Source organism: Emydura macquarii, unplaced genomic scaffold, assembly GCF_026122565.2.
Source record: "Emydura macquarii macquarii isolate MOO-44397 ecotype Brisbane River unplaced genomic scaffold, CSIRO-AGI_Emac_v2 contig_320, whole genome shotgun sequence".
Taxonomy (NCBI): domain Eukaryota; kingdom Metazoa; phylum Chordata; order Testudines; family Chelidae; genus Emydura; species Emydura macquarii.
Genome location: NW_027130457.1, coordinates 13,036,377 through 13,061,192, shown reverse-complemented (window position 1 = coordinate 13,061,192; position 24,816 = coordinate 13,036,377). Strand labels below are relative to the sequence as shown.

General features: G+C 44.3%; 1 protein-coding gene across 1 annotated transcript in view; it reads left to right on the top strand.

The window, feature by feature from the left end:
• The window catches only part of ADCY2 (adenylate cyclase 2), a 363,250-nt gene that overhangs the window by 152,917 nt on the left and 185,517 nt on the right, over positions 1-24,816 (top strand). Inside the window, exon 4 of the mRNA XM_067569412.1 lies at positions 12,949-13,098. Coding sequence (XP_067425513.1) covers positions 12,949-13,098 — 150 coding nt within the window. The remainder of the gene's footprint in view (positions 1-12,948; positions 13,099-24,816) is intronic.

Genomic DNA, 24,816 nt, shown 5'->3' with positions numbered 1-24,816 from the left:
GGTGGAGTAGGGTATGGGACCTGGATTTTCAAAGTTCTAAATTAGCACTTTGACTAGCTTTCCTCTCCCATTGATGTTTTTAGTTCTTGCCATTTCCTTTAAGGAGGGGATTGGTGATATAGTCACACGTAAAAATTCAAGTCCCATAAATGGAAATAAATTATTACCAAAAAAATGATTTCATTGGTTAGATTTTAATCTTTGGACAAAACATAAAAATGCTTAATTTCTCTTAATGTGCCGAATCTTATGTTATAAATCTGATGGGTTATGAATGATGTGCGGGCAAGTCCTAGCTCATTTTACAGAAAAACAGTCATACTTAAAATGTACTCAACCTGCTGTGAATTTAGATCCAGTATCAATATAAAGACTATAAATAGATTTTGGTTGTTTAGCACATATTTTATGTCCATTAGGGTTCCTTTTCTGAATTAAGTGGCATTAGTGGGTTATCTAGCTATCTTGCTAATGTTTAAGAGCAGATACATTTAGGGTGGGATTTTCAAAAAGGTTCTGAATAAACCCAGGTCTCCTCCTGCTGACCACTTTTGAAAAACTTATCCTCAGAATATTTCTTTAGAATTATAGCTATATTTCTCCTCTTGGGACATATTGTGAAAGCAGTACCTGGGCAATTAAATCAGTGGGATTTTTCTTGGAGTAAGGATTCAGTAAAATCTGAGCACCAGATTAAGTTTTGAAGGAATTGGTCCATGCTGAAGAGAGATTAAAAAATTTAGCACTATTTAATCTAAAGAGAAGACTAATGTGAGTGGACATGATAGAGGTATACAAAATAATGAATAGCCTAACAAAGATAAATGAAGACAAATTTAAAACAGGTAAAAGGAAATACTTTTTTACACAATGCATAATGACTCTTTGAAACTCTGTTGCCCCATGAAGTCAAGTGCTTAGCAGGATTTTTAAAGGGATTTCACATTCATGGGAAAAATAAGAATATTACGAATATCATTTTCAGTCATACTAGATAGGATAAAAAAGTATAAGCCATAGCTACCCTTGTGGTTTGCTATGTAACTCAGGCATTCCTAGTGATTCTTTCTGTAAGGCACTTATTTGTTTTCCAGTGCGGGAGGAGGGCAGGTGCTCCTTTTAGGCCCCCTTCTTGCTCACTGGAATGAGGAGCAAGAAAGAGCAGTTCCTGCACTCCCCAGAGCACAGGAATGCACAAACTGCTTCTGCATGCCACCCCAGAGCAGCTGCATAGTTGGAGATGAGGGACTTTTTGCACACCCCTCTGCAGTCAAGCAGGGGCAACATGCAATGTAGCCTTTGATATTAATCCTCTCGGAGAGCTCCAGTAACGCCAAACACAAATCAACCCAACGTGTGCCTGGTTCTGGTCTCATTTTAAAAAGGCACTCACAAAGCTGGGAGGAGAGTTGAAATAAGAGAACTAGTTTTGGACTACCTCTACTGACAACTCCTAGGGGCACAGTATCTTCCATTCTTCTTAGAGTAATGCCCCTATGGGTGCTCCATTGTATGTGTGTCTGTGTCCGTGAGCTGCTGATCAGAGAACTTTGGTAGCAGTCTCCATTGTGCTCACCACACATGCGCTGTCTCCCCTTGTGCTGCACCATAAGGCTAGCAGCGCACATGTGGGCTAACCATCCTCAGCTCCTCCTCAGCTGCTCCTGTTTAGAGACAAAGCATTTAGCAGTTCAATAATGGATCGTTAACTTTCCTTTCAAATGTTAATTTTCAAACTTCCCAGTTTGCTTTTCTTTGGCTATGCCTTAAAAAAAATCAAATCAAAAGAAAATACTTTGTTGTACAGTAACCCCAGCAGGGAGCGGGGAGTAGGGGACCTGCTCAACAAGGGTATGCCCAGCTCTCTGGGCTTCAAGAAGTGTCACAATTACAGAGAGATTATCCCAGTCTCAGATGAGCACTCTCAGTGCATTTGCTGTCTCAGTGAAGGCCACAATCAAAGCATGTTCCTCTGCCAACAACTCCAACCAAGATCTCTCAAAGACAGAGAGCTTCGCCAGAAATTCATCTTTATGGAGGCAGTTCTCCGACCACAGTCCTTGGGCAGACATGAGTCTTCTCCACAACCTTCTACATCAAAGGATAATGGGTAGAAAAGACGGTCAAGGGACTCCTCTCATAAGTCTAGGAAGAGAGCCAGGAGTCCCGTTAGTTAGCGCAGGGATAACTGCAAGCGATGTCCCTCTCATTCAGTAGCCTCGGCACTGCTGGCACTGAGACAATCCAGTGCCCAGGCCTCCCACCGACTGTCTGGCACTGCTAAAATGCCCACAGAACCTTTGGGCATAGGTTCCAAAGCTGCAGTACTCAAGGAAAAGGGTGGACGCTCTAAGACGCTCCCGGTATGTGATCCAGTATCAGTACCACCAGTGACACCAGCACTGGAAAGGTCGGCATGGGCAAGATCCTGGTCATCGGCACCACCGCCAACACCGGTGTGATTGGCACTGATGCATTCCCATTAGTCAGAAGACCAGACAGTCCTGAAGAATCCCAGCTCTTCGCATCCTGGTACCGGGGCTCCGGAACAGTGCCATAGCCACTCTAGGTACAGTTCCCCACAGCCATATCTGGCCCCGCTGCTGTCCAGCAAGGGTTTAGAGTGAGCCTGATGAGGCCTCCATGTACTTCTCCCAGGCTCCATATAGGACCCATTACCAACAGGGTCCGGGAATGTACCACCAGATGGCACTGCCATCATCCTGGTACAGACACCCATGGGCCCCTCCACCAGGCGCTATGCCTACTGGGACCCCTGAGCTGTGCACTGGTAACCAACCTTGGGAGCACTGAATGTGGCCCAAGATCCCCCCAGACACGCTACCTAAGTCATCAGATTGAGAGCTTCAATTCGAGATGTGGAGGAGCAAGAAGGGATCACAGAGGAAGAGGCCATATCCATGTCACCACCATCTATGGCAGATGACTTCAGACAATTTCAAGAGCTGGCAAAAAATGAGTAGCTGACACCCTTCATATATTCCAGGAGGAGGTGAAGGATGCTCACCATGAGCTGATACACATTTTAAATGCCTCAGTACTTCCAAAATCGCTCTGCTGGTGTTACCGCACACTAGAACACTTCATCTTTTTCCAGTCCGTAGGGATCCAGGCATAGCCCGTTTAATTTAGGCACCCCCACCCTTTCCCAGTATGTAGGGTTCCGGGGAAAAGGCACCTAGCCGTATCCAATTCATGCCCTAGGGCTCAGGGTTACCTGTACCCAATTTGTAGGGCTCGGAGTGAAAGTAACCTGCTTAATTTAAGTACCCACACCCTTTCCCAATTCATAGAGCTCTGGGTGTATTTTACTGCAGGTTTGCAAGACCGTTTACTAGTGAGAGAGTCTTACAGAGTAATTACCTTAACCTCTATTAACAATTACCAAACTTAATACACATGCTTAGCATACAATGCTATGCTCACCAAGCTTGATCAGGCAGGCTGACTTTCCCTGTTGGCCAGGCAAGGTCAGTCTCATCTGGGTTCTGGTTGCTATACATCAAGGTTGTGCAAAGGATTCTACTAGCTCTTATCTTGGTCTGTGTCTTCGAGGTGGACTCTTATTATTCTTCTTGTTCCCCTGCTGGTCTCCCTCTTGAACCCCAGTTTTATAGTGAAAATTGAGTCCTGCTTAGCTATACCTTAACCAATCATTTTACTAAAATATTACAAAATAATTCTTTGATCAATCATACCTGACCACCATGATTGATTTAAACATTGAACACTTAGTTATGCATTAGACAGAAACAATCAAAGAACCAGACAGAAATCATTCAGACAAACAATGAAGAAGGGGCGGGGCTTTGAGGGGTAATTGCAGGGGCGGGGCAACTGCCCCAGCCTTATAAAAAGCAGCCAGCTGCGAACCAGCTGAGCGGCGAACAGAGGGGCGGCTAACAGAAGGAGAAGGAGGGAGTTTGCCTGGGAGTTCCCCCGAGGAGAGAGCCCACTGCAGCTTTTTGCCTTTCAGACATTGCTGAGCAGGAAATAGAGCATCTGAGGAGGCTCTCAGAGCAAAGATATGGAGAGGGAGCGATCTGTTGTCATCTGCACTGGATGTGCTATGTTTGTCTTCCTCCCACAGGATAGAGATGGTCCTGTGGCCGGTTTTGTTCAACATCTTTATTAATGATCTGGAGGATGGGGTAGATTGCACCCTCAGCAAGTTTGCGGATGACACTGAGCTGCGGGGAGTGGTAGATACCCTGGAGGATTGGGCCAAAATAAATCTAATGAGGTTCAACAAAGAAAAGTGCAGAGCTCTAAGGCAACAAGAAGAATAATAAGAGTCCACCTCGAAGACACAGACCAAGATAAGAGCTAGTAGAATCCTTTGCACAACCTTGATGTACAGCAACCAGGAAGGAAGAATCCCATTCACAGCTATAGACTGGGGACCGACGAGCTAGGCACAGCAGCTCTGCAGAAAAGGACCTGGGGGTAACAGTGGATAAAAAGCTGGATATGAGTCAGCAGAGTGCCCTGGTTGTCAAGAAGGCTAATAGCATATTGGGCTGCATTAGGAGGGGCTTTGCCAGCAGGATGCGAGAAGTGATTATTCCCCTCTATTCGGAATTGATGAGGCCGCATTTAGAATATTGTGTCCAGTTTTGGGCCCCCCACTACGAAAAGGATGTGGACAAGTTGGAGAGAGTCCAGGGGAGGGCAACAAATATGATTAGGGGGCTGGAGCACAGGACTTATGAGGAGAGGCTGAGGGAACTGGGCTTGTTTAGTCTGCAAAAGAGAAGAAGGAGGGAGGATTTGATAGCGGCCTTTAACTACCTGAAAGGGGGTTCCAGGGAGGATGGGGCTAGGCTGTTTTCGGTGGTGGCAGATGACAGAACAAGGAGCAACGGTCTCAAGTTGCAGTGGGGGAGGTCTAGGTTGGACATTATGAAAAAGTTTTTCACTAGGAGGGTGGTGAAGCACTGGAATGGGTTACCTAGAGAGGTGGTGGAATCTCCATCTTTAGAGGTTTTTAAGCTGAGGCTTGACAAAGCCCTGGCTGGGATGATATAGCTGAAGTAGTCCTGCTTTGAGCAGGGGGTTGGATTAGATGACCTCCTGAGGTCCCTTCCAACTCTAATATTCTATGATTCTATGATTCTATAAGTGGGTATCATAAAGACAAAACAATAAGAAGTGAGAGCTGCCTAGCTGCGGCTCCCTGTAGCTGGATAGCTCAGTCACAGGAAGCTGAGCCGAGCCCAGCTGCAGCTCCTCTCCCCTTGCTGGGCTCAGCGCTTCCCTACCAGGAAGACCTGCCCAGCTGCTCTTGCTGGTGGGAAGCCAGCCCAGCTGCAGCTACCTCCCTGCTCTGGGCTCCGCGCCTCCCCCACTCAAAGGGAGCCAGCCTAGCTGCGGCATGCCCCACCCCACAGTGGGCTCCGTGCTTCCTCGCCTGCAAGAGGCACGGAACCCAGCTGCAGCTACTCTCCTGGGCTCCGCGCCTCCCACCCCTTGCAGAGAGCCAGGCCAGCTGCATTTAACTTCCCTCACCCCAGCGCTGGACTCCGTGCCTCTCCCCCCCCCACTCACAGGGAGCCAAGCCCAGCTGTGGCTCCACCCCTCACAGCACTGGGCTCCCCCAGCCTCTCTCCACTGGCCTCAGTGCTTCCTCACCAGCAAGAGCTGCCCAGCTGTTCTCACTGGCAGGGAGCTAGCCCAGATATCATTCCCTCAGCTGATTACCATTTAAACATTTAAGCGGTTAACCTTTTACATCCCTACTTCTTAACAGCCTGACATTACATTGTCTTGATGTAATTTCAGGAATGTGAAGATGTGACTACATGCTACTTAGGTCATGGCTGCTGTCTCTCCTAATATAGCTGCTACTGCTTAGCCAAAAAAACAAGGCCTCAAACCTTACGCTGGTTAAATAGCCATTTTAGACCCAGCCAAAGTAATATGGCAAACCCCAGCCTCAGTAGCTCTGACTTGTGAGAGAGTGGACAAGAAATATTATGTCCCCGCTAAGGACTCAGAATTCCCTTTTTAACCACCCACCACTCAGCTCCCTCGTGGTTGATGCAGTTAATTCCTGAGGCAGGCAACAACACACTCAAAATACGCAGTATGACAGGGATTGGACGCGTCTGGACCTCTTCAGTAGAAAGGCATATTCATCAGCCTCCCTGAGGTTTTGAATTGCAAACTACCAGGCTCTACTATCAAAGTATGATTACACAAACTGTAGCAAACTCAATTACTTTATTAAGAAATTGCCAGAGGCCTCTCGTGATATTTTTAAAGCCATCATCGAAGAGGGGCAGTTATTGGCAAAGATGGCCCTACAATCAGCCCTAAATGCAGCCGATACAGTGGCCAGTACCATCTCCATGGCGATGGTGAGGCAGGTGTCGTGGCTTCACCTCTCAGGATTCCCGAAGAAGGTGTAGACCACAGTTGAGGACCTTCTTTTCAAAGATATAAATCTCTTTGCAGAGAAGACCAACGCCTCCCTATATTCCTTAAAGGACTCCAGGGCAACTGTCAGGTCTCTGGGCATGTATATGCCTGGACAAAAGAAACGTTCTAGTGGTCAGTACCAACAGAGACCATACCCAGCCCAATTTACACTTCAGTGCAGTTACGAGCTTCACAAAAAGAGAAAAAAAAATTCTAGATGCAATTCTTCCAGGCTGCAGCCCTCTACCCAGCCATCTGCCCATAGACACTTTTGATGGGCAGGTCAAGGGGCTGTGAGACCACTCCTAACTGCCATCTACCTTGTTTGGCCACCGTTTGGCAGCATTCCTCAGCACCTGGGAGTGTATAAACATGGACAAATGTGTCCTAGTAATCGTCAAGCTTGGTACTCCATCCACTTTACCTCCTATGCCCTCCATATCCCCCTTCCCCATCCCTCTTCAGGGATCCTTCTCACAAGAGTCTGCTAAGGCAGGAGATACATTACCTCCCACAAGTAGGAGCCATAGAACCAGTACCTCCACATCTCCGAGGCAAAGGGTTCAATTCTTGCTATTTCCTAATACCCAAAAGGAAGGGAGTTGAAAACCGATCTTGGACCTCAGAGCTATCAACAAGTTTATCAAAGCTCAAAAGTTCAAGATGGTTACCTTGTTGACAATCATTACCTCAGTGGAACAGGGAGACTGGTTTTTGGCCCTTGACCTACAGGATGCCTATTACCACATGTAGATATTAGTGGCTCATAGACGCTTCCTGAGGTTCACCCTAGGAAACAATCACTAACGGTACAGAGTGCTTCCCTTTCGGCTGTCGTCGGCCCCGAGAGTATTCTCCAAAGTCCTCTCGGTGGTAACCGGTCACTTACAGTCTCAAGGGATTATGATCTATCCCTACCTGTGCAACTACTTCCTCAGGGCCTGATTGCTACAGGAGACATACCAAGCCACTGAAGACATGGTATGCGTGTTCACAGAGCTAGGTCTCCAGATCCATGCCCACAAGTCAACCCTAGGTCCAGCTCCTGGAATTCATAGGGGCTGACCTGGATTCCCTTCAGGCCAAGGCCTTTCTTCCCGAGGACAGGTTCCTATTCTTAATATCGCTTATAGACCTCAAATGTTAGCCAGAATCTGCATCCAAATCCTGGGGCATTTGGCAGCCATCACCATGGTGGTCCTGCATGCCAGGCTTCACATGTGATGCCTACAGATATGGTTTGGCTCGATGTATAAGCCAAACAGGGACAGTCTGCCAAAATCTCTGTCACTGCCCCACAAGGGCAAGGAATCCCTCGACTGGTGGAGGAACCTAGCCAATATTGGAAAAGGAATTCCCTTTTTTTAGATACCTCCATCGGCATGCCTCAATACTGACATATTCTTCGTGGGATGGGAGGCATCTCAACAACCTAAAAGTACAAGGAAAATGGTCACCTTTGGAGATACCTCACATATCAATCTCCTAGAGCTAAGAGCAGTAAGGAATGCCTGTGCTCATTTCCTACTGCACATAACAGGTCTCATATAAAGATCCTTATGAACAACATAGCTTGCATGTACTACATCAATTGCCAATGGGGAGTCAGATCAGCCTCCCTGTGCTCAGAAGCACTGAAGCTGTGGAACTGGTGTCTCGCTCACAATGTCATCCTCCCTGCAACTTACCTTCCAGGTGCACAGAACGTAGTAGCTGACAGTTTGAGCCACAAAGTCCCACACGACCACCAGTAGGAACTGCTCCTGACATTACTTCACGACCTGTTGGGGAACACCATCCATAGATCTGTTCACCACCCACCAGACCAGAAAGCGCAAGTGATACTGTTCTAGAGTGGGGATCGGCTAGCATTCCCTGAGCAGTGCCTTTCTTCTCCCATGGGACAAGGACTTCCTCTACACCTTTCCCCAATTTCCCCTTCTACTGAAGGTCCTGATAAAGATAAAGCAGGAGAGAGCCCATGTAATCCTTATTGCTTATCCCACATGGCTGAGACAAATCTGGTACCCTTACTTGATGCAGCTCATGATGTGCCCACCGATCTCCTTCCAGCCACACCGCATCTCCTCTCTCAGGACGAGGGATGCACCAGGCATCCCAACCTGGAGATCCTGTGCCTCAGGGCTTGGCTCCTACATGGTTCCAACATTTAGAATCAGCATGTTCAGAAGAGGTACAGGGGCTCCTATTCCACAGTAGAAAGCCCTCCACACATCACATTTACCTGCAAAAATGGTCTAGATTCCAGGGTTGGTGTGCATCCAGACAAATCTCTCCATTCTCGGCATCTCTTCTTCATATCCTACACTACACGCTGACTCTTAGAAAATCAAGGTTGTCACTGAGCTCCCTAAACGTTCACCTAGCAGCTATTCACAGCGTTTCACCAACCTGTAGAAGAATGCTCAATCCTCTCGCATCCAACCAGTAAAAGGTTCCTGAAGGGAATAACCAACTTCTTCCCACAACCTCAGCTCCCCACTTCCTTGTGGGACCGAAACTTGATGCTGAAAGGACTGACAAGATCCCCTTTCGAACCTGTGGCCACTTGCTCACAGTTACATCTACTGATGAAAACAGCTAAAAGAATCAGGGAAACAGCAACCCTAATGGCACATTCCCATACACAACATTCTTCCCAGATAAGGTCACACTTAGACTTCATCCAAGGTTCATTCCTAAAGTTGCTTCATCATTCTACATGAATTAATCCCTTTATCTTCCAACCTTCTATCCAAAGCCTCACTGAGACAACATGGAGGCTATACTCCATATGCTATATGTCAGGAGAGCCCTGGCATTCTACTTGGATAGGAGAAAACCCTTCAGATAGTCCCCTAAACTATTTCTGTCCATCACAGAAAGATCCAAAGGCTCAGCTATATTAGCCTAAAGGCTTTCCAAGTAGGTCTCGAACTGCATTAAACAGTGCTACCACATTCATAACATGATCCCTCGGGACTCAATCCATAATCATTCCATGAGATTAATCTCATCTGTCGCCTTCCTTAAAGACATCCTTGTCTCAGAAATCTGTAGAGCAGCAACATGGCATCAGTCCGTACCTTTGCAAAACACTATGCAGTTACTGGGGACTCAGCCTCTGATACCGTCTTTGGTTCCACAGTATTATCAACGGTGATTAACCTGACTCCAAAAGTCTAGCCTTCCTAAAGGGATACTGCTTGGTAGTCACCTACAATGGAGCACCCATAAGGACACTACTAGAAGAAGAGGAAGAAGAAGCTACTCACTCTGTGCAGTAATGAGGTTTCTTTGAGATGTGTGTCCTTATGGATGCTCTATTACTCACCCTCTTCCCCTGTACTTTGGAGTTCTAATGGTTGACTCTGTGGTAGAGAAGGAACTGAGGATGGCTAGCTTGCACGAACTGCTAGCTTCATGGTGCAGCATGAGGAGAGACAGCACATTTGCAGGAACAATGAGCACTTGAAGAAACATCATTACTGCAGAGGGTGAGTAACTTCTTAGTGTTTGTAGCTGTGATGTAGTGTAGACAGCATGAAAATACAGCAGAAAATCAGATTTTATTAATGGGTGTAAAAGTTCATGGTATGTTTGTAAAACTTCAATAGAATTACAGACCATTTGAAATTCCCTGGAGCCATGTTTTCAGAATGTTTCTGTTTGATAATTTGCTCACCTTAAGCACACGCTTAAGTTTATTTTAGAAAGAATGAATATTTCTCACATTCTATGTACTTATTATTTACGTATATAGTAGCCAAATGTATGCTAGCTCTTCACAGATGGGAAAATACACTGCCCCTGCCACTAAGAGTGTAATGGGCAACAAAGAAAAAAGTTACTGGGGGTAAGGATAGAGCACATTTCTTCTACTTTTCTTTTCTATTTTCCTTTCTTCTTTGTCTTTCTTACATTTAACCCAAATTACCCTCAAACACTCATGTATTTACTCATTCTTTTAACCTGAGGCCCAGCTATCTTTCTGCGTCTCTCTCATCATAGTAATCTGCTCCTGTAACCTTTCCCATTATGGGGGCATCAGTTAAAGTTAAGTTGAGTTGCACTTAACACAGAAATTCAGACTCTTTACTACGTCTGACAAATATAGCATAGGCCCCTCTCCCCCCATCAGACTTACAGTTTTGAGTTTAGAAACTGTTAATTAGTTTAGGAATTAACATTAATTTTAAAATGGGACCTTAAAGAAATACAGCACCCCGTGTCAAAACCTTTTTTTGTCTTATATAATATTAATAAAGGAGTTTAACACAGGTGTTTCAAACTTCCCATATAAATTAAACTTAAAGGAATCTTGTAAATAGGCTACATTTGACATTTTTTGATGACTCAAGGGCTATCTTTCTCCATAACTACTAGTACGGGGCTGAAGACTGAAGAATAATGTTCTACCACAGAGAATTTCATGAAGAACTTTTTTCTCTCAAAGTGAATGCCATCTCTCTCATTGTTTACCATGAGACAGAGCTGCTCTTAGTTTTCCAGGAAGGGGCTGGGCAGCTATGTCCTATTGTTCTTAAGGAGATTGAATATTCCTCTCTTCCCACTGAGTATTATGTATTGGAGCCATGTTCCACTCCTCCCTTACTTCCTCTTCAGTTAGTGGATTTTTTTCCCCATTCTGTTTGCTGTTGTAATGCCCTGCCATCTCTGTACAAACTCAGGAGGTTTGGGGTGTACTTTATTCCCTGAGCTCCTGGGTCATTCTGCCAATGTGGGGTCTCCCTGCTGAATTCATGGCTGCTCTCCCTGGTGAACTGGATTATTCGAACTGCTGCTCTAATGACGGTGACTCCTGGGAAACAGTGGGTCCATCCTAAGAATAAATGCTGTACTCACTTCATAAATAAGTACACAATTGTCAAATTACCAAACAACTCTATTAAACTTTATATAAACAATAGAAATGATAAACACAGAAATGCAAAGAATGAGTTATACTAAATAAATATATATAAGAATATGACTAGATTTTAAAAATATATATACAGAGAGTGCCAGAAACCCTTTTTTTTCTTTAAGACAACCATCAGAAAGTCTCCTCGACTCTCAAGGTTAAGTCAATCCTCTAACTAGAGTTGCCAACCTTCCAGGATTGTCCTGGTGTCTCCAGGAATAAAAGATTAATCTTTAATGAAAGATTATGTCATGTGATGAAACCTCCAGGAATACGTCCAAACAACACTGGAAACCCTACCTCTAACATATCAGTCCTCAGTCCAGATCCCTGTTGGTGGTGCACCAGTAGTGCTGCAGGCATGTGTCCGCTGTCTGTCTTCTCTGAGGGGTCCAACGATCTGCAGAGCAGTCTGAGTCTCAGATATAGCATTTCAAACCCCAAGGATGGTCTGAATCCTCCTCACACTGGGGTAACAAGCTTCGATATAGGTTTTCTGCTGTTCCTCCTGGCTGAAGTAACTGTCAGTGGTCAGTCTGTAGGCAATGCAGAAACTTTAACAGGAGAGACTGAGGGAGCCCCACATAACCTAGTGGTTAGAGCACTCACCTGAGAGGTGGCAGCTCCCTGTTCAAATTGCTTCTCCCTCTTAGGTGGAGGTGGGGTTTGAATTGGAAGCCTCCTACTTCCCAGATGAGTAACCTAACCATTGTGATAAAAGTTATCAGGGAGCTCTTCCTTGGCTGAGGGATCCAATCCGGTAGGCAAGTTCAAAGGGCACCTACCAGATCAGGCCTCACATACAACTTAGACAGATGAATGCCTATCTTCCCCTAGTCTGTGCATTGCTCTGGTGCATAGGCTTGAGTGGGAGGCAGCAGTGTGTATGCTCAGAGAAGCAGAAACACAGCAGTCTAGGGAACTTTTACTGCAAAAATGTAGGCGTTGAGCGAGTTTAGACACTGACAGGGTACAATGGGTGTTTTGCGAATTAGGGTTTAGGCACCTAACTCCTTTTGTGCATCAGACCTTAGTGCTTGTTTTTTGTTAATCTTAATAGTTCTAGCTCCAGGAGAGTGGTGGTGAACCTCAGGAAATGCCTGTCAGTCTCCTACTTGGGAGATGCTTTCCACCTCATGAGCACTTCATACTACTAAAGAAAATGGTCTATTGAAAGACCTTAACAATAAGATAGTTTGCAGCTGTGTTATTAGTAGCAGAGACTGTCACTTAGCAATAGTAAAACAATCCAGCACTTAATCAATGCTCAACGTTGCACACAGAACATAAACTGAATTCCTTTTTTTAATAGATCATGAAACAGGCAAACGTTGTTCACCAGAGTTCAGTTTTTAAATTCTAAGTTTTAAAAAAACCTGAAAAACCCAAAATGGGGGTCATGTCCAGGGATTTTGTGACTGTAATTATGAGGGCTCTTTGAGAGGAGAAGGTCCATTAAATATAAACTTCAAACAAGAACAAAACACAACTGCAAAATCTATTATGTTGCTGCTTGTGATTACTTCCTGATATCTCATTTAAATAAGTTCACTGACTCGCCTGTTCTTATTTTACTCCCATAGATATTGGCAAATGCTATCATTTTTATCTGTGGAAACTTGGCAGGAGCATACCACAAGCATCTCATGGAACTTGCTCTGCAGCAGACATATCAGGATACCTGCAACTGCATCAAGTCCCGCATCAAGTTGGAATTTGAGAAGCGGCAGCAGGTAAAGTCACTCCCATACCTTGATCTATTCTGGTGCTTTTCCATAGTACTCGGTTTATCAGAACATAATTCACATTGCCAGTACAAGAAAGCTTATTGATTAAGTCACTGGGAGCTATGCAATAAACTTCATGCAAAATCTCTTTAATGATTGTCATATTTTTTATCTGAATGTAAAATGACATTATTTCTATTATCTACCTTTTCTCTTGAGTTACTTTGTGAAAAATGCTTTATGGTAATGGAAAATGATGGCACCACATAGAATCTTTATTCAGGACTGTCATTTGTTTTCTTCTGATTGGATTAGCCATGTGATGATGATCTTTGCCTTTGGGAAATAGTTCTCCCTGTCCAATGGCACTGCTGTAAAATCTTACTGTATTGTCCAAAAAAAGGCATTTCAAATGACAGTATGGGGAGTCTGGTGACATAGTTCTAAGATTCAGCTAGGATAACAAAGAGCTGGGGGAACTTCATAATGAGAGTATTGGTCACTTATTGTAATAGCTAAATAAAATTATGATTTCTTTCTTTCTTTCTTTCTTTCTTGCCATTTCCATAGTGCCTGCCACCCTAACAGTTACAAAAATTTAAAGCACAAAATAGTTCATCTGATGCTAAAGAAGATAACTGCATCTTGCCCTAAATGTCACTAGATTTCGACTCTTATAAATGGTCAAGGATCAAGAATTCAAAATAAGGGGACCCTTGGCTGTGAAATCCCTACTGCCAGAAGTGGAACATTCAAATAATGTTCCAATAGTTGGTGTTTCTGCGCTGATCTTAACTCTCATGAAAGTATAGAGGGTAAGGGGACAATCTCATAAACATTTGGATCCATGACAATTCAGGGCTTTGAAGGTCATCACTTTAAATTGAACCTGGATGTAAACAGGAAGTCAGTGCAAAGAAGAGGTGTGACAAGTTCACACTGGCCAACCTTGCTGTGGTGGGCAGTAGCATTCCATACTAGCTGAAGTTTCCAGGGTATACTTCTGGGGTAACCCTAAGAAGGTCATACTACAGTATTAAAGCCTCAGAAGTAACAAAAGCCTTGATGACAGTTGCAACGTCTGCATCATGTACTGCTGTGTCCATGGTTGTGTAGGAGCAGACGTTTATAATGTTCCACTGGATCACTAGCAGTGTGGTGCATTGGCTAAAAAGGTTTTGTTGCTGGCAGTGTTGTATTAAACATGCATGTTTTACTGTATGCATTTTTTTAGTAATTTTTGTGTAATAATGCCCCAGAGTGTCCCTAAATTAACCTTGCTTTGAGTCATCCTGCTGGAGCAAAGCAACTGAAGCCAGCAACAGAGAAGGAACACTCCACGCTAGAGGAATCCTCAGTGGTACAGACTGTAAAGTGTAAAGTGGGTACGGGAAAGTGGGAAAGTGGATACGGGTCTTCCTTATGCGGTGTCAGTCCCCTGCTGCCATAATGGCTCCGTGGGGCAATCACCAACCAGCATAATTTATAATAGGTTTCAGGCTGCTCTAATTTATGTTGGAGAACCAAACCTTTGCACATTCCTTAGCTGTGTTGTATGGTCCTTGACCAAAGCTGAGTATCAAGGATCAGTGTGTTATTTTGGTTGTTGTTTTCTCATCTAAGTATAGCTAGTGTGTTGATATGTCTAATTAGTACCAAAATCAGGGAAGGGAGTTTGTGAGTGCAAAGTCTGTAGATACAAAGCATCAGAATAGCACACAAAAGAGGCAGAAAAATCTTTTAAAAAGCATTGAAGTAGGACAAGATCTATTTTTAGTCTGAGGTTTCCTTCAGTGTGCATTGTCTGCTCAAGGATATCAGTGTCTCTGAGACGGTACCAATAAGCAATTCCCAAAACTCCCATGAATGTATCAGTCAAAAATGGTTGGGATTGTGGGGGTGGAAAGGAAGAAACTGCATATTTACAAATCTGTGTTGGGTGTTTGATTTATATTGCCTGTAGGGGTTGTGTTGACAATAGTCCCAATATTGAGAGCCTGATAAAATGTAGAAGTGTAAATCTGCAGTAACAACAACCTTTCATTAATGTACTCTGTCAATCATTATAGACCCGCCGAGGAAAATGCACTGTCTTTGTTATAGTACAGCAAAGCCTTTATTTTCATTTTTGTCATCAGTAGAAATAAACATGCAGTACAGCCCATTAAGAGATTTGTTATTAGTGATCAACTTTGGCTCATATGTAAAGCTAGGAATAACTTCTGGTTTTCCACATTTGTATAGCTAATTTGAGATGGGTCAGTGGCATGGAGGAAATGGAACAGGGCTGGGAAGAATTGCTTTCAAAGTGATGTTCTCTTGCAAACACATTAGTGTTTGTATCCTCCCTATGGCCATCACCACCTCTTCCCTTCACCCCAAGGATTTTATCTTTTTCCCTGTCCCTATACTTACATTACCTTTGTCAGACCTGACAATCTTCCAGCTAAGGAGGGAAGTGCAGGCCTTTGAAATTCCATCGTCATTGCTGCTTATCATGGTGATGAATGTTCTATGAATATCTAGATAGGTAAAATGATGAATGATGTGTAGCTTCAGAACAATATGATTTTTTTTCTCCTAGAGTAGCTAAGCAAGCTGTGTCTGCAACATTTTTAGCTCAGGAGTGAAGAAAGAATTAATTTTGTCTTTTATTGCTACTTGTGTTGCTGAGAAGATACAAAAGTTGCTGTGCAGTGTTGCATTTCAATTAGCAAAATTTCAATTAGCCAATAGTGTGGCCTAGAGTTAATGTTTTACTGCTGTAGGAATGAGATATATTAAAAGTAGGAGAGGGTAAATATTTTAAAATGCTCAGCTAAATTTGATCAAGGAAAAACAGTAGAACCAGGAAGTTTGTAACATGACAAATAAAGGGCTTCATCCTGCACTCCTTACTCAGACAAAATTCTAATTTACTTCAATGCATGTTTTCCTTGAGTAAAAAGTACAGGGTGTGCATGCTTCTAAGTACTTTGGACATTGCATCAAATTTGCACTCATGGAGAATATATAATTTATAATTGATACTCAAAAATATGCTGAACTGCAATTCATATTATAAATCATGTGGTAGTTTCCCCCTTATTTTTAAGAAAACATACAGAGGTAAAGTATTATTTGGTCTATTTTCTACCTTTTGAATTGCTTTTGAGAATATAAATTGGTTTCTATTCCAAATAAATTAGTTGAATAGGCATTCTGCAAGATCATCACAGAACTTCAACTGACAAGACACAACCGTTTAGAAAAAGAAAAATATTACCAGAATGCATTAATAACTGGGAGAGGGTGTGTGAATACATGTAGTCAAATAGATGAGTCAGAAATATTATACATGCACAGATAATATAGTTTAGTCAACATATTATGGAGTACTAATAGTTGAGCTTTAGTTACATTTTGCACTATATATATCATACATTATATACACACATTTGTGTAGATTTTAGTTTGGTTTGGTTTTTTTGTCTTCTAGCTAGCTATGGAGGCCTCAAATGGAGTACTGTGTCCTGTTTTGGGCACCACACTTTAAGAAAGATGTGAATAAACTGGAGAGAGTCCAGAGGAGATGAACAAAAATGATTAAAGGTTTAGTTTTCCTATGTGGAAAGGTTAAAAGAACTGAGAAAAAAATACTGGGGAGGAGGGGAACTGAAAACACTCTTCAAATATATAAAGGACTGCTATAAAGAGGTCAGTGATCAATTGTTCTCCATGTCCACTGAAGGTAAAACAAGTAATAATTGGCGTAATCTGCAGCAAGGGAGATTTAAGTTACCTACTAGGAAAAAGCTTTATAATTGTAAAGATAGTTAACATTGTAATAGGCTTCCAAGGGATGTTGTGGAATCCCCTTCATTGGGGGTTTTTAAGAATAGTTTGGAGAAACACCTGTCAGGGATAATCTCTAGATTTACTACCTCAGTACAGGGGCTGGATTAGATGGCCTCTGTAGGTCCCTTCCAGCCCTGCAGTTCTGAGATTCTGTGATTTAATGCAGGACCAGACTTTTCAGTAGGTTCAAGCCAAATCGTTTCATTTTATGGATTGTTGTTTTTTCTGTAATACCTGGGAAAATCCAGGATTTTTTTTTAAAATGGGGATGAGGACAGGAAGAGATCAGCCAGGCTCTCCCACACCATACACACAATTATCCCATCTACTTAACAGACGTGTTGTGAGACTGCATTAATAACGTTTGTCAAGCACTGAACACCGAGTGTTATTCAGGTGAATCAGGGGCTGAGTGGCTAGTACACCTAAGATATCGTGGAGACTCAGTTTTATTGTGATTCCTCCCTATGTCTGTGGGAGCCGATCCTCCGTTATCCACATAGTTGTGATAATATCATATTTTTCCTAAAACCTTGTAAGATTTGCTGGACTTTTCAAGTCCCTATAAATTTGAATTAAGTTGTATAAAGCTCTTCATGGTGCCCTCAAAGTTGAAATTGGTTTAGATTTACCTGAAAAAAATTAACAGAAAAGTCAACTGTCCGTTCTGAAATGCAGATTGAGCAGAGAAATTTAAGAGAAAATTCTTTGGCTCATGGGTAGAAAAAAAAACCCTTGACTTAGACTCCTTTGCATATTGTTCACTTCTGCAAGCTTCTCTATCTTTGATTCTCATAGGGTCTATCAGGTTTTCCAGTCCTGAACATTCTTAATAGTAAATGGTGAAAGGGGAGGAGAGGGAACAGAAAATAAAGCTGTGAAAAGGGAATGGGTGTAGTTACTATAGCCCAGTGTTTCTCAATTAAATTTGGCCGTGGAACCCTTTTTAACTTCTGCGGGCCATGCGATACCCTCTGCTGAAAATCCGGGACATCCTCCCCTTTTCGGCGGCGCGGTATCGGCTGTTTTCGGCAGCGCTGTCAGCTGTTCGGCGGCACCCGCTGTCAGCTGTTCAGCAGTACTCACTGTCAGCTCTTTTTGGTGGCATGATTTCAGCAGCTTTCGGTGGCGCGGTTTCAATTTTTCACGGAACCCTGAAATTAACACCTATTGAGAAACACTGCTATAGCCCCTTAGGCCCAGAAATTCTCTTGGCAGCATTAATGGCATCCTTCTGAAGTATCTTATTAGCATATTTTGCACTTTGTCAGTCATGGTTATGTTAACAGTGGATTTTAGTTTCACTGACACAGTGTCTTATGAAACTCATTATTACACTTCTGTGTTTAAAGGTATCATTCAGAATACACAATTAATACCTGTTCATATGTGCCTGTTCCATCTTTTCTTTCCCTCTCCTTAATACATGTAAAATGAAATGTGAAATTTCCCTGATCTTCTAACATATGCAACTTTGCTGCAGCATATGCATTTCATATACCCTTTTATAAAAATTATTTGTCCCACTGATACACCCTTGATGCCAATTAGCAGGGGTAATCAGTCTCTAAAGCTATGTTAGATTTTGACATTGACAAGTAGTTAACATAATTACCCTTCTAACTCTTTGCTGGTGCTTTGCATTACGAGACACAGAAAAAATATTTTGAGCAATTCTTACAGTATAATGGGGAGGAGGTGCATAGAAAAGGTGACATTCAGTGGGCTCTCTCAGATACTCACTTTGAAAAAGAGGCAATATAATAATGGGCTTAGAAACAGAGCTCTGAAGCTTCAACAGATTTAAATGAAAGAGATTTCAAATCACTGAGTGGGATTTTAAATGTCTCACTGAAACACACTGAAGTAATATAATTCGTTACAAGAGTCAAAAGACTTCATGAACTGCCTTAAAATGAACCCAAAATGAAGGCGTCTCATTCCAAATTGCTAAGATTTTGAAACTGTTGATGATGAATGGAAAAGTTTGAAAAATATTCTGTTAAACTAATACATAAAAAAATGAATACATAAAATCTCAATTAATACCTGAAAGAGATAAGGTATCATTTGTATTTTCATGAAAAAAAAAAATTCTCCCCATGAGCTCATGCTTTTGCTTTTACAGTATTGCTGCTTCTTTCCCAAAATCATCATCCTCTGATTATGACATGACAGTTCTCTACAGAGCATTAAAACATCAGATGGGGAGTAAGCAGTAGGAGGAAATTAAACCTTAAATCCTGATTTTAATTAAAGTGTAAGCAGTTAGATATAAAGTTTGGTTTTGGTCTTTTAAATCTCTATCTGTTGTGCACACAGGTGCATGCATCCAGAGCAGACATTTGGAAATCACCCCACCACCTTCCATCACATGTGATAAAGATTACAGATGACAAATGGGTGCTAGACATCATTGCTTATGGCTACCCATCCATATTCATTCCTTGCCCCCTACACACTATCTTTCCCATCACTTTTCAGGGATCCTTCCTTGACAGCCTATTCAACAAGAAGACGCCTCGTTTCTTTGTTGGGGGACAATAGAGGAAATGCTGCAAGAATACAGAGGAATAGGCATCTACTCCTAATGTTTTCTTATTCTGAAGAAGAAAAGGATTATTCTTCCTAACCTAGACCTGAGAAGACTGTACAAGTACATATGCTGCCTCCGATTCAGGATGATAACTCTTGGAGTCATCATTTTATCTCTTGTGACTCAGAACTGGTTTGTGGCTCGACATATGGAACACATACTTGCACATTGCCATCCATCTGGTCCACAGGAAGTACCTCAGATCTCCAGCAGGGCCAAATTATTACCAGTACAAAATAGACTCTCCACAGCAATGAGCGTCCTTACGAAATGTCTTGCCGTGGCGGTGGTACACCTAAGAAAGAAGGAAATCCATATTTATCCCTGTCTAGACAACAGTCTGATCAAGAGCAGATCACATCAGGAAACACTGACAAGCTTCAGCTGCACCCTCTCTCTGTTCATTCCACTGGACTTCTGGTGAACTATGAGAAATCCTTACTTACCTCCTCACGGATGATAGAGTTTGTAGGGGCCAGGATAGATTCCATGTCAATGAGGCCTTACTTGCAAGGGGACAAATTCCTTCCATTTCAGTCGTTACTGATCATGGTTAAATTGCGAACTGCACTGGTTAAATAGTGCAGACTTATCTCTCATTATTAGGCCATATGTCTGTGTGGACATGTGTGCCACACTTGCTAGACTTCACCTGAGGCCACTATTAGTTCTGGCTCAGGGTAGTCTACTTTTCTGAAAAGCATCCCATGAGCAAGAAAGTCCTAATGTCATCTGATGTCCTCTTGGTTCTAGTCTGGTGGCTGCATCCCAACAGTGTCCAACAAAAACTACCATGCATGACCCCTTCCCTGATCATGGCATTAGTCATAGATGCATCAGGGACAGTCTGGGGATCCCTGGACCATTTAGAGGTGCCAGGGACAGGATCCCTAGAGGACATGGCACTGCATATGACTCTTAAAACTCAGAGCTTTCAGAATGGTGCGTGTGGGGCTCCTCTCTGTCCGGCAACACTCAGTAGTGTATTGTGACAGGTAGTAGTTCAGCTATGCACTGCATGGTGTCACTGCATGGCATAACCCCAATATCTCTGCACCTCCCAAGAGTCAGCAACAAGCAACAACTTGGCAGAATTTTTAAGCAGAGAGTCTGTCACTAACGGGTGGTCTCTGCAGAAGTCTGTCACCAAGTTGATATTTTATCACGGGGACTCCACTTATGGACCTCTTTGCCACCAATGATGATGCTAAGTGTCTGAACTTCTGTTCTGGAGGTAGCATGAGCCTGAGATCATTGCCAGACGCCTTCCTTCTGCACTGGAATCAAGACGTGCTATATACACCTTCCCACTGTTTCTGCTTGTCCTCAGAGTGATTACCAAAGGCAGACAAGATCAGGCTATGCGCATCTTCATATTTCTCTACTGACTTGAAAAAGGTTCTTGATATGGGCTACCCAATATAGTCCAGATCTCGTGCACGCCTTAACACCCAAGACAGTTGACTATTTGCTGCAGTTAAAACACTCTGGACTTCCTTTTATCTCAGTTAGGGTCTAGATGACATCAATAGTCGTGTGCCATCCTCCAGTACAATTGGTCTCTTTTTTCTCTCATTTGTCAATGTTCAAGTTTCTCAAGGGACCAGTGCACGCTTACCACCGGTCAGAGAACCTACTCCAGCATAGAACCTCAATATCGTTTTTCTAAAGCTTATGGAGTGTTCCTCCCCTGCCTCCCCCCCGCCTTTGAGTCCCTCTTGGAGTGCTCCATCCACCTTAAAACAGAGGTCTTCATAGTCATCACCTTGGCCAGGAGAGTGAGAGAGCTTCAGGTACTTCTGGTAGAACCTCCATATTCCTCATTCCAGACCTCGTTCCAGATTCATTCCAAGGTAATGTCAGAGTTAAACCAATGAATCAGCTTACCTGAGTTCTTCCCAAGATCTTATTCCACACAAAGGGAGAAGAAACTCCACACTGTGGATGTTTCCAGAACTCTACAATAATACACTGGTAGAACCAAATCCTTTACTGTCTTGGTGACTGTGGACGTGCCCTTCTGGGGGCAGCGTCGGGGGATCCCCTCTGAGTCCTTCCTAGAGGGGGACCGGTCTTCCTGGCTCTCCCCTGCTGGGAGGTTGCCTAGTCTTTTGCCCCGGCCCTAGGCAGGGCGGGCGAGCCAATAGTCTTTCGCCCCGGTCCTAGGCAGGGCGGGCGAGCCAGCAGTCAGCCTAGTGGCTGGCCCGTAGGCGGGGCTGGCAAACAAGCAGTCTAACGCCCGGCCTGTAGGCGGGGCTGGCAAAGTAACAAGCAGTCTAACGCCTGGCCCATAGGCAGGGCTGGCAAAGTAACAAGCAGTCTAACACCCGGCCCGTAGGCGGGGCTGGCAAACAAGCAGTCTAGTCTCTGGGACGGTAAGGAGGGTAAGGTTCTCCCAGGGTGGCTCGGGAAGGGGGGAGGGGGATGCAGGCCCACCCGTCTCCACGGTCCCTAGCAGTGGCAGAGGTGTCTGCCACTGCGTTGGCAGGGCTCCAGCCGCAACATGCCAACCAGGTTGCCCCGTACTCAGCCCCTGTTTAGGGCTGTCCCTGGGCTTCTTCCTCCCTGTACCCACCAGTACCTGATTCCTCCGGGTCGCCGGGGTGTGGTAGTCCCATCAGGCCCTCCGCATCCACCTGCGGCAGCTCCGGCAACTCCATGGGTTCCTCCTCGGAGGGGAGCTCCTCTAGGTCCTCCGGCCCCCAGACTGCAGGCAGGGCTGGTAGGTTCTCCGGGTCCCAGGCCCTGTACTGCTCCGGTCTATCCTCCTCCTGTTCCCTGGCAGCAGATAGCCCGGACAGGCCCTTCTCTAGCTCCCAGGCAGCGGGGGACTCAGGTGGGCTCCCCTCCGACTCCCAGGCAGCGGGTGACTCAGGTGGGCTCCCCTCCGACTTCCAGGAAGCGGGTGGGTCATGTAGGTTCTCTGCCAGTCCCCAATCTGGGGTTAAGACTGGCCGCTCCCCCTCAGCATGGGCCTCAGGCCTGGTTCCCCCTCAGCATGGGCCTCAGGCCTGGTTCTAGCAGGGAGAGGCATCCTTCTCCCTCAGCCATCTCCACCTGACTGAGCTCGCAGGCCGGGGATTTAAAGGCCTGGGCCCGCCTCCCTGCTTCCGATCAGGTGGGGTCCGTCCGGCTTCTAAAGGCCTGGCCTCGCCTCCCTGCTTCCAGCCAGGTGATCCCCTTCTAGGCTCTAGCAGCCAGGGTGGGTTTGGTTCTCCCTCTGGGTCCCTCTCAGAAGGGAACCACCCTTCCCAGCTACAGTGACCCTAGCAGGGGGAACGTCACAACTGACCACTCCAAAGGCCAAGCTTTTTCATTGCAAAGACTTTCAAAATGGGTAATGCTCTGTGTCTCATTCTGTATTACCAGCTAACTGGTGTATCTTTCCCATAGACTACCAAGGCTCAATCCACCAGGCCCAAACAATATTCTCTGCCTGCTTCTGAAGTGTGCACATATCTGAAAAACGCTAGGCAGCTACATGGAACAACTTGCTCATGTTTGTCAAGCATTATGTGCTCAACTTAATCTGCTAGATCAGATGCCAAATTTGGGAGAGTGGTACTACAAACTTTCTTCAATTGACACAGCTGAGATGCCTCATTCCCACCATCCTGAGATGTTACTGCTCACCAGTTTCCTACAGTGGAATCCACACTGATGCATACTCAAAAAAGAAAGAGCAGTTACTTACCCTACAATAACTGTGGTTCTTCAAGATATTGTCAGAGTGGATCCCACCACCTGCCATGCATCCCCACTTTCAGAGCTTCAGCTAACACGGGCTTTAAATTGCCAGGGAAGCTAAGCAGTGTTGTGGTCACTCCACCTTTCATGCCCATGCATAGGAGCATGAGGAAGCATTGGGTGCATGTGGGTCCCTGACAGACACTGCTATGCAGAAAAGATTCCATGTTTATGTGCATGAAGTGTATGAGCACCTGTTGTGGGTTCTACACTGACTACATCTTGAAAACACAGTTTTACAGAGTAAGTAACTGTTCTTTTCTTAAGCCACATTGAGCTCTCTCCTGGGAAAACTGGTTCAGCTGGAAACCTGAATGAGGGAGTTGTCCAGAAAACTGTCATGGTATTGGAAGCATGCTGTCGAAGTGCTGATTGAATTGATCACAGCTGGATGGGAAGGTTCCACATATAGCCTGAGGCAAAAAAAAGTGTGATACTCTTGCACAAAGAAAATTCAGTTTATTACAATTCTGATAATGCTGCAACTGTGCTGGATATTTCTTGGCATGGATGTTGTGTTGAATGCATCTGCCATCACGACAGTATTGCTTGTGTGATGAGAATATTGCTAGACTCTGTGCACATGTACGACAGACAGCATAGTAACTTAACACTGGTAATTCATTAGATGCCTTTGTGCTTCTACTTATACTTCTGTGTCTATTGTCTTATTCAGAGTCAGGTCATTTGATTTGAGAAGAAAGCACTATTTGAACTGAGACTGCTAGTTCATGTAGGGTGGAGGCAAAAGTAACGACATTTTCATCCCACCGATGCGAATACTGCTGAATACTGATAGAGAAAGTACACTTCTGTAGGTGCCTAAATCAGCTGACAGCTTCTGAAGCACCATCTCATTTGGTAGGTGAGAACAGAGTACCTGGTGAAAACTTGCTAGATTTCTAGATCCAGGCAGTGAAATTGCAGGTCTTTCTTTTCATCAGATGTCATAGACAGAGTGTTATGATACAATTGAAAAGAAACCAAACAGTGGTACCAAGCAACTGGTGGATTTCCTTGCAAAGCCAAGAATAGATAAGGAGAAGCATGGAGAATTTCAGCAATTGTCAGTGCCATCAGTCAGACAGAACCAGAAATTCAAAGGAAGTGCACTCATCTCATATTCTGCTAGAAGATACACAGCCACAGACTGCTGTAACGCAATACTTTCTACTGACCTACATCTTTATAAAAGCTCTCCATCAATGCAGGTTTTAGATTATATTCAAATAAGAAGTGTCATTGGCACTTAATATTAAAATACTAAAGGAAGAGCTGGCAGCAAATCTTATATTTGTCAGCCAATCAGGATGAGGATGGTCTAGCCTGGTGGTTTGAGCGGGCGGCAGGCCTTGTGGCTGGGGGGTCAGAGCCATAGTCAGGAGCCAAAGCCAAAGGTCAGAAGACAGAAACCGAATACCAGAGCCAAGGGTCAAGCCAGGGTCTGTAGTTAGGAGCCAGAGCCAAGGGTCAAGCTGGAGGGCAGAAACTGGAGCGATCAGGGTATCAGGCAAGGAGGGGGTCAAGGCAGGAGCAGGGCAGAG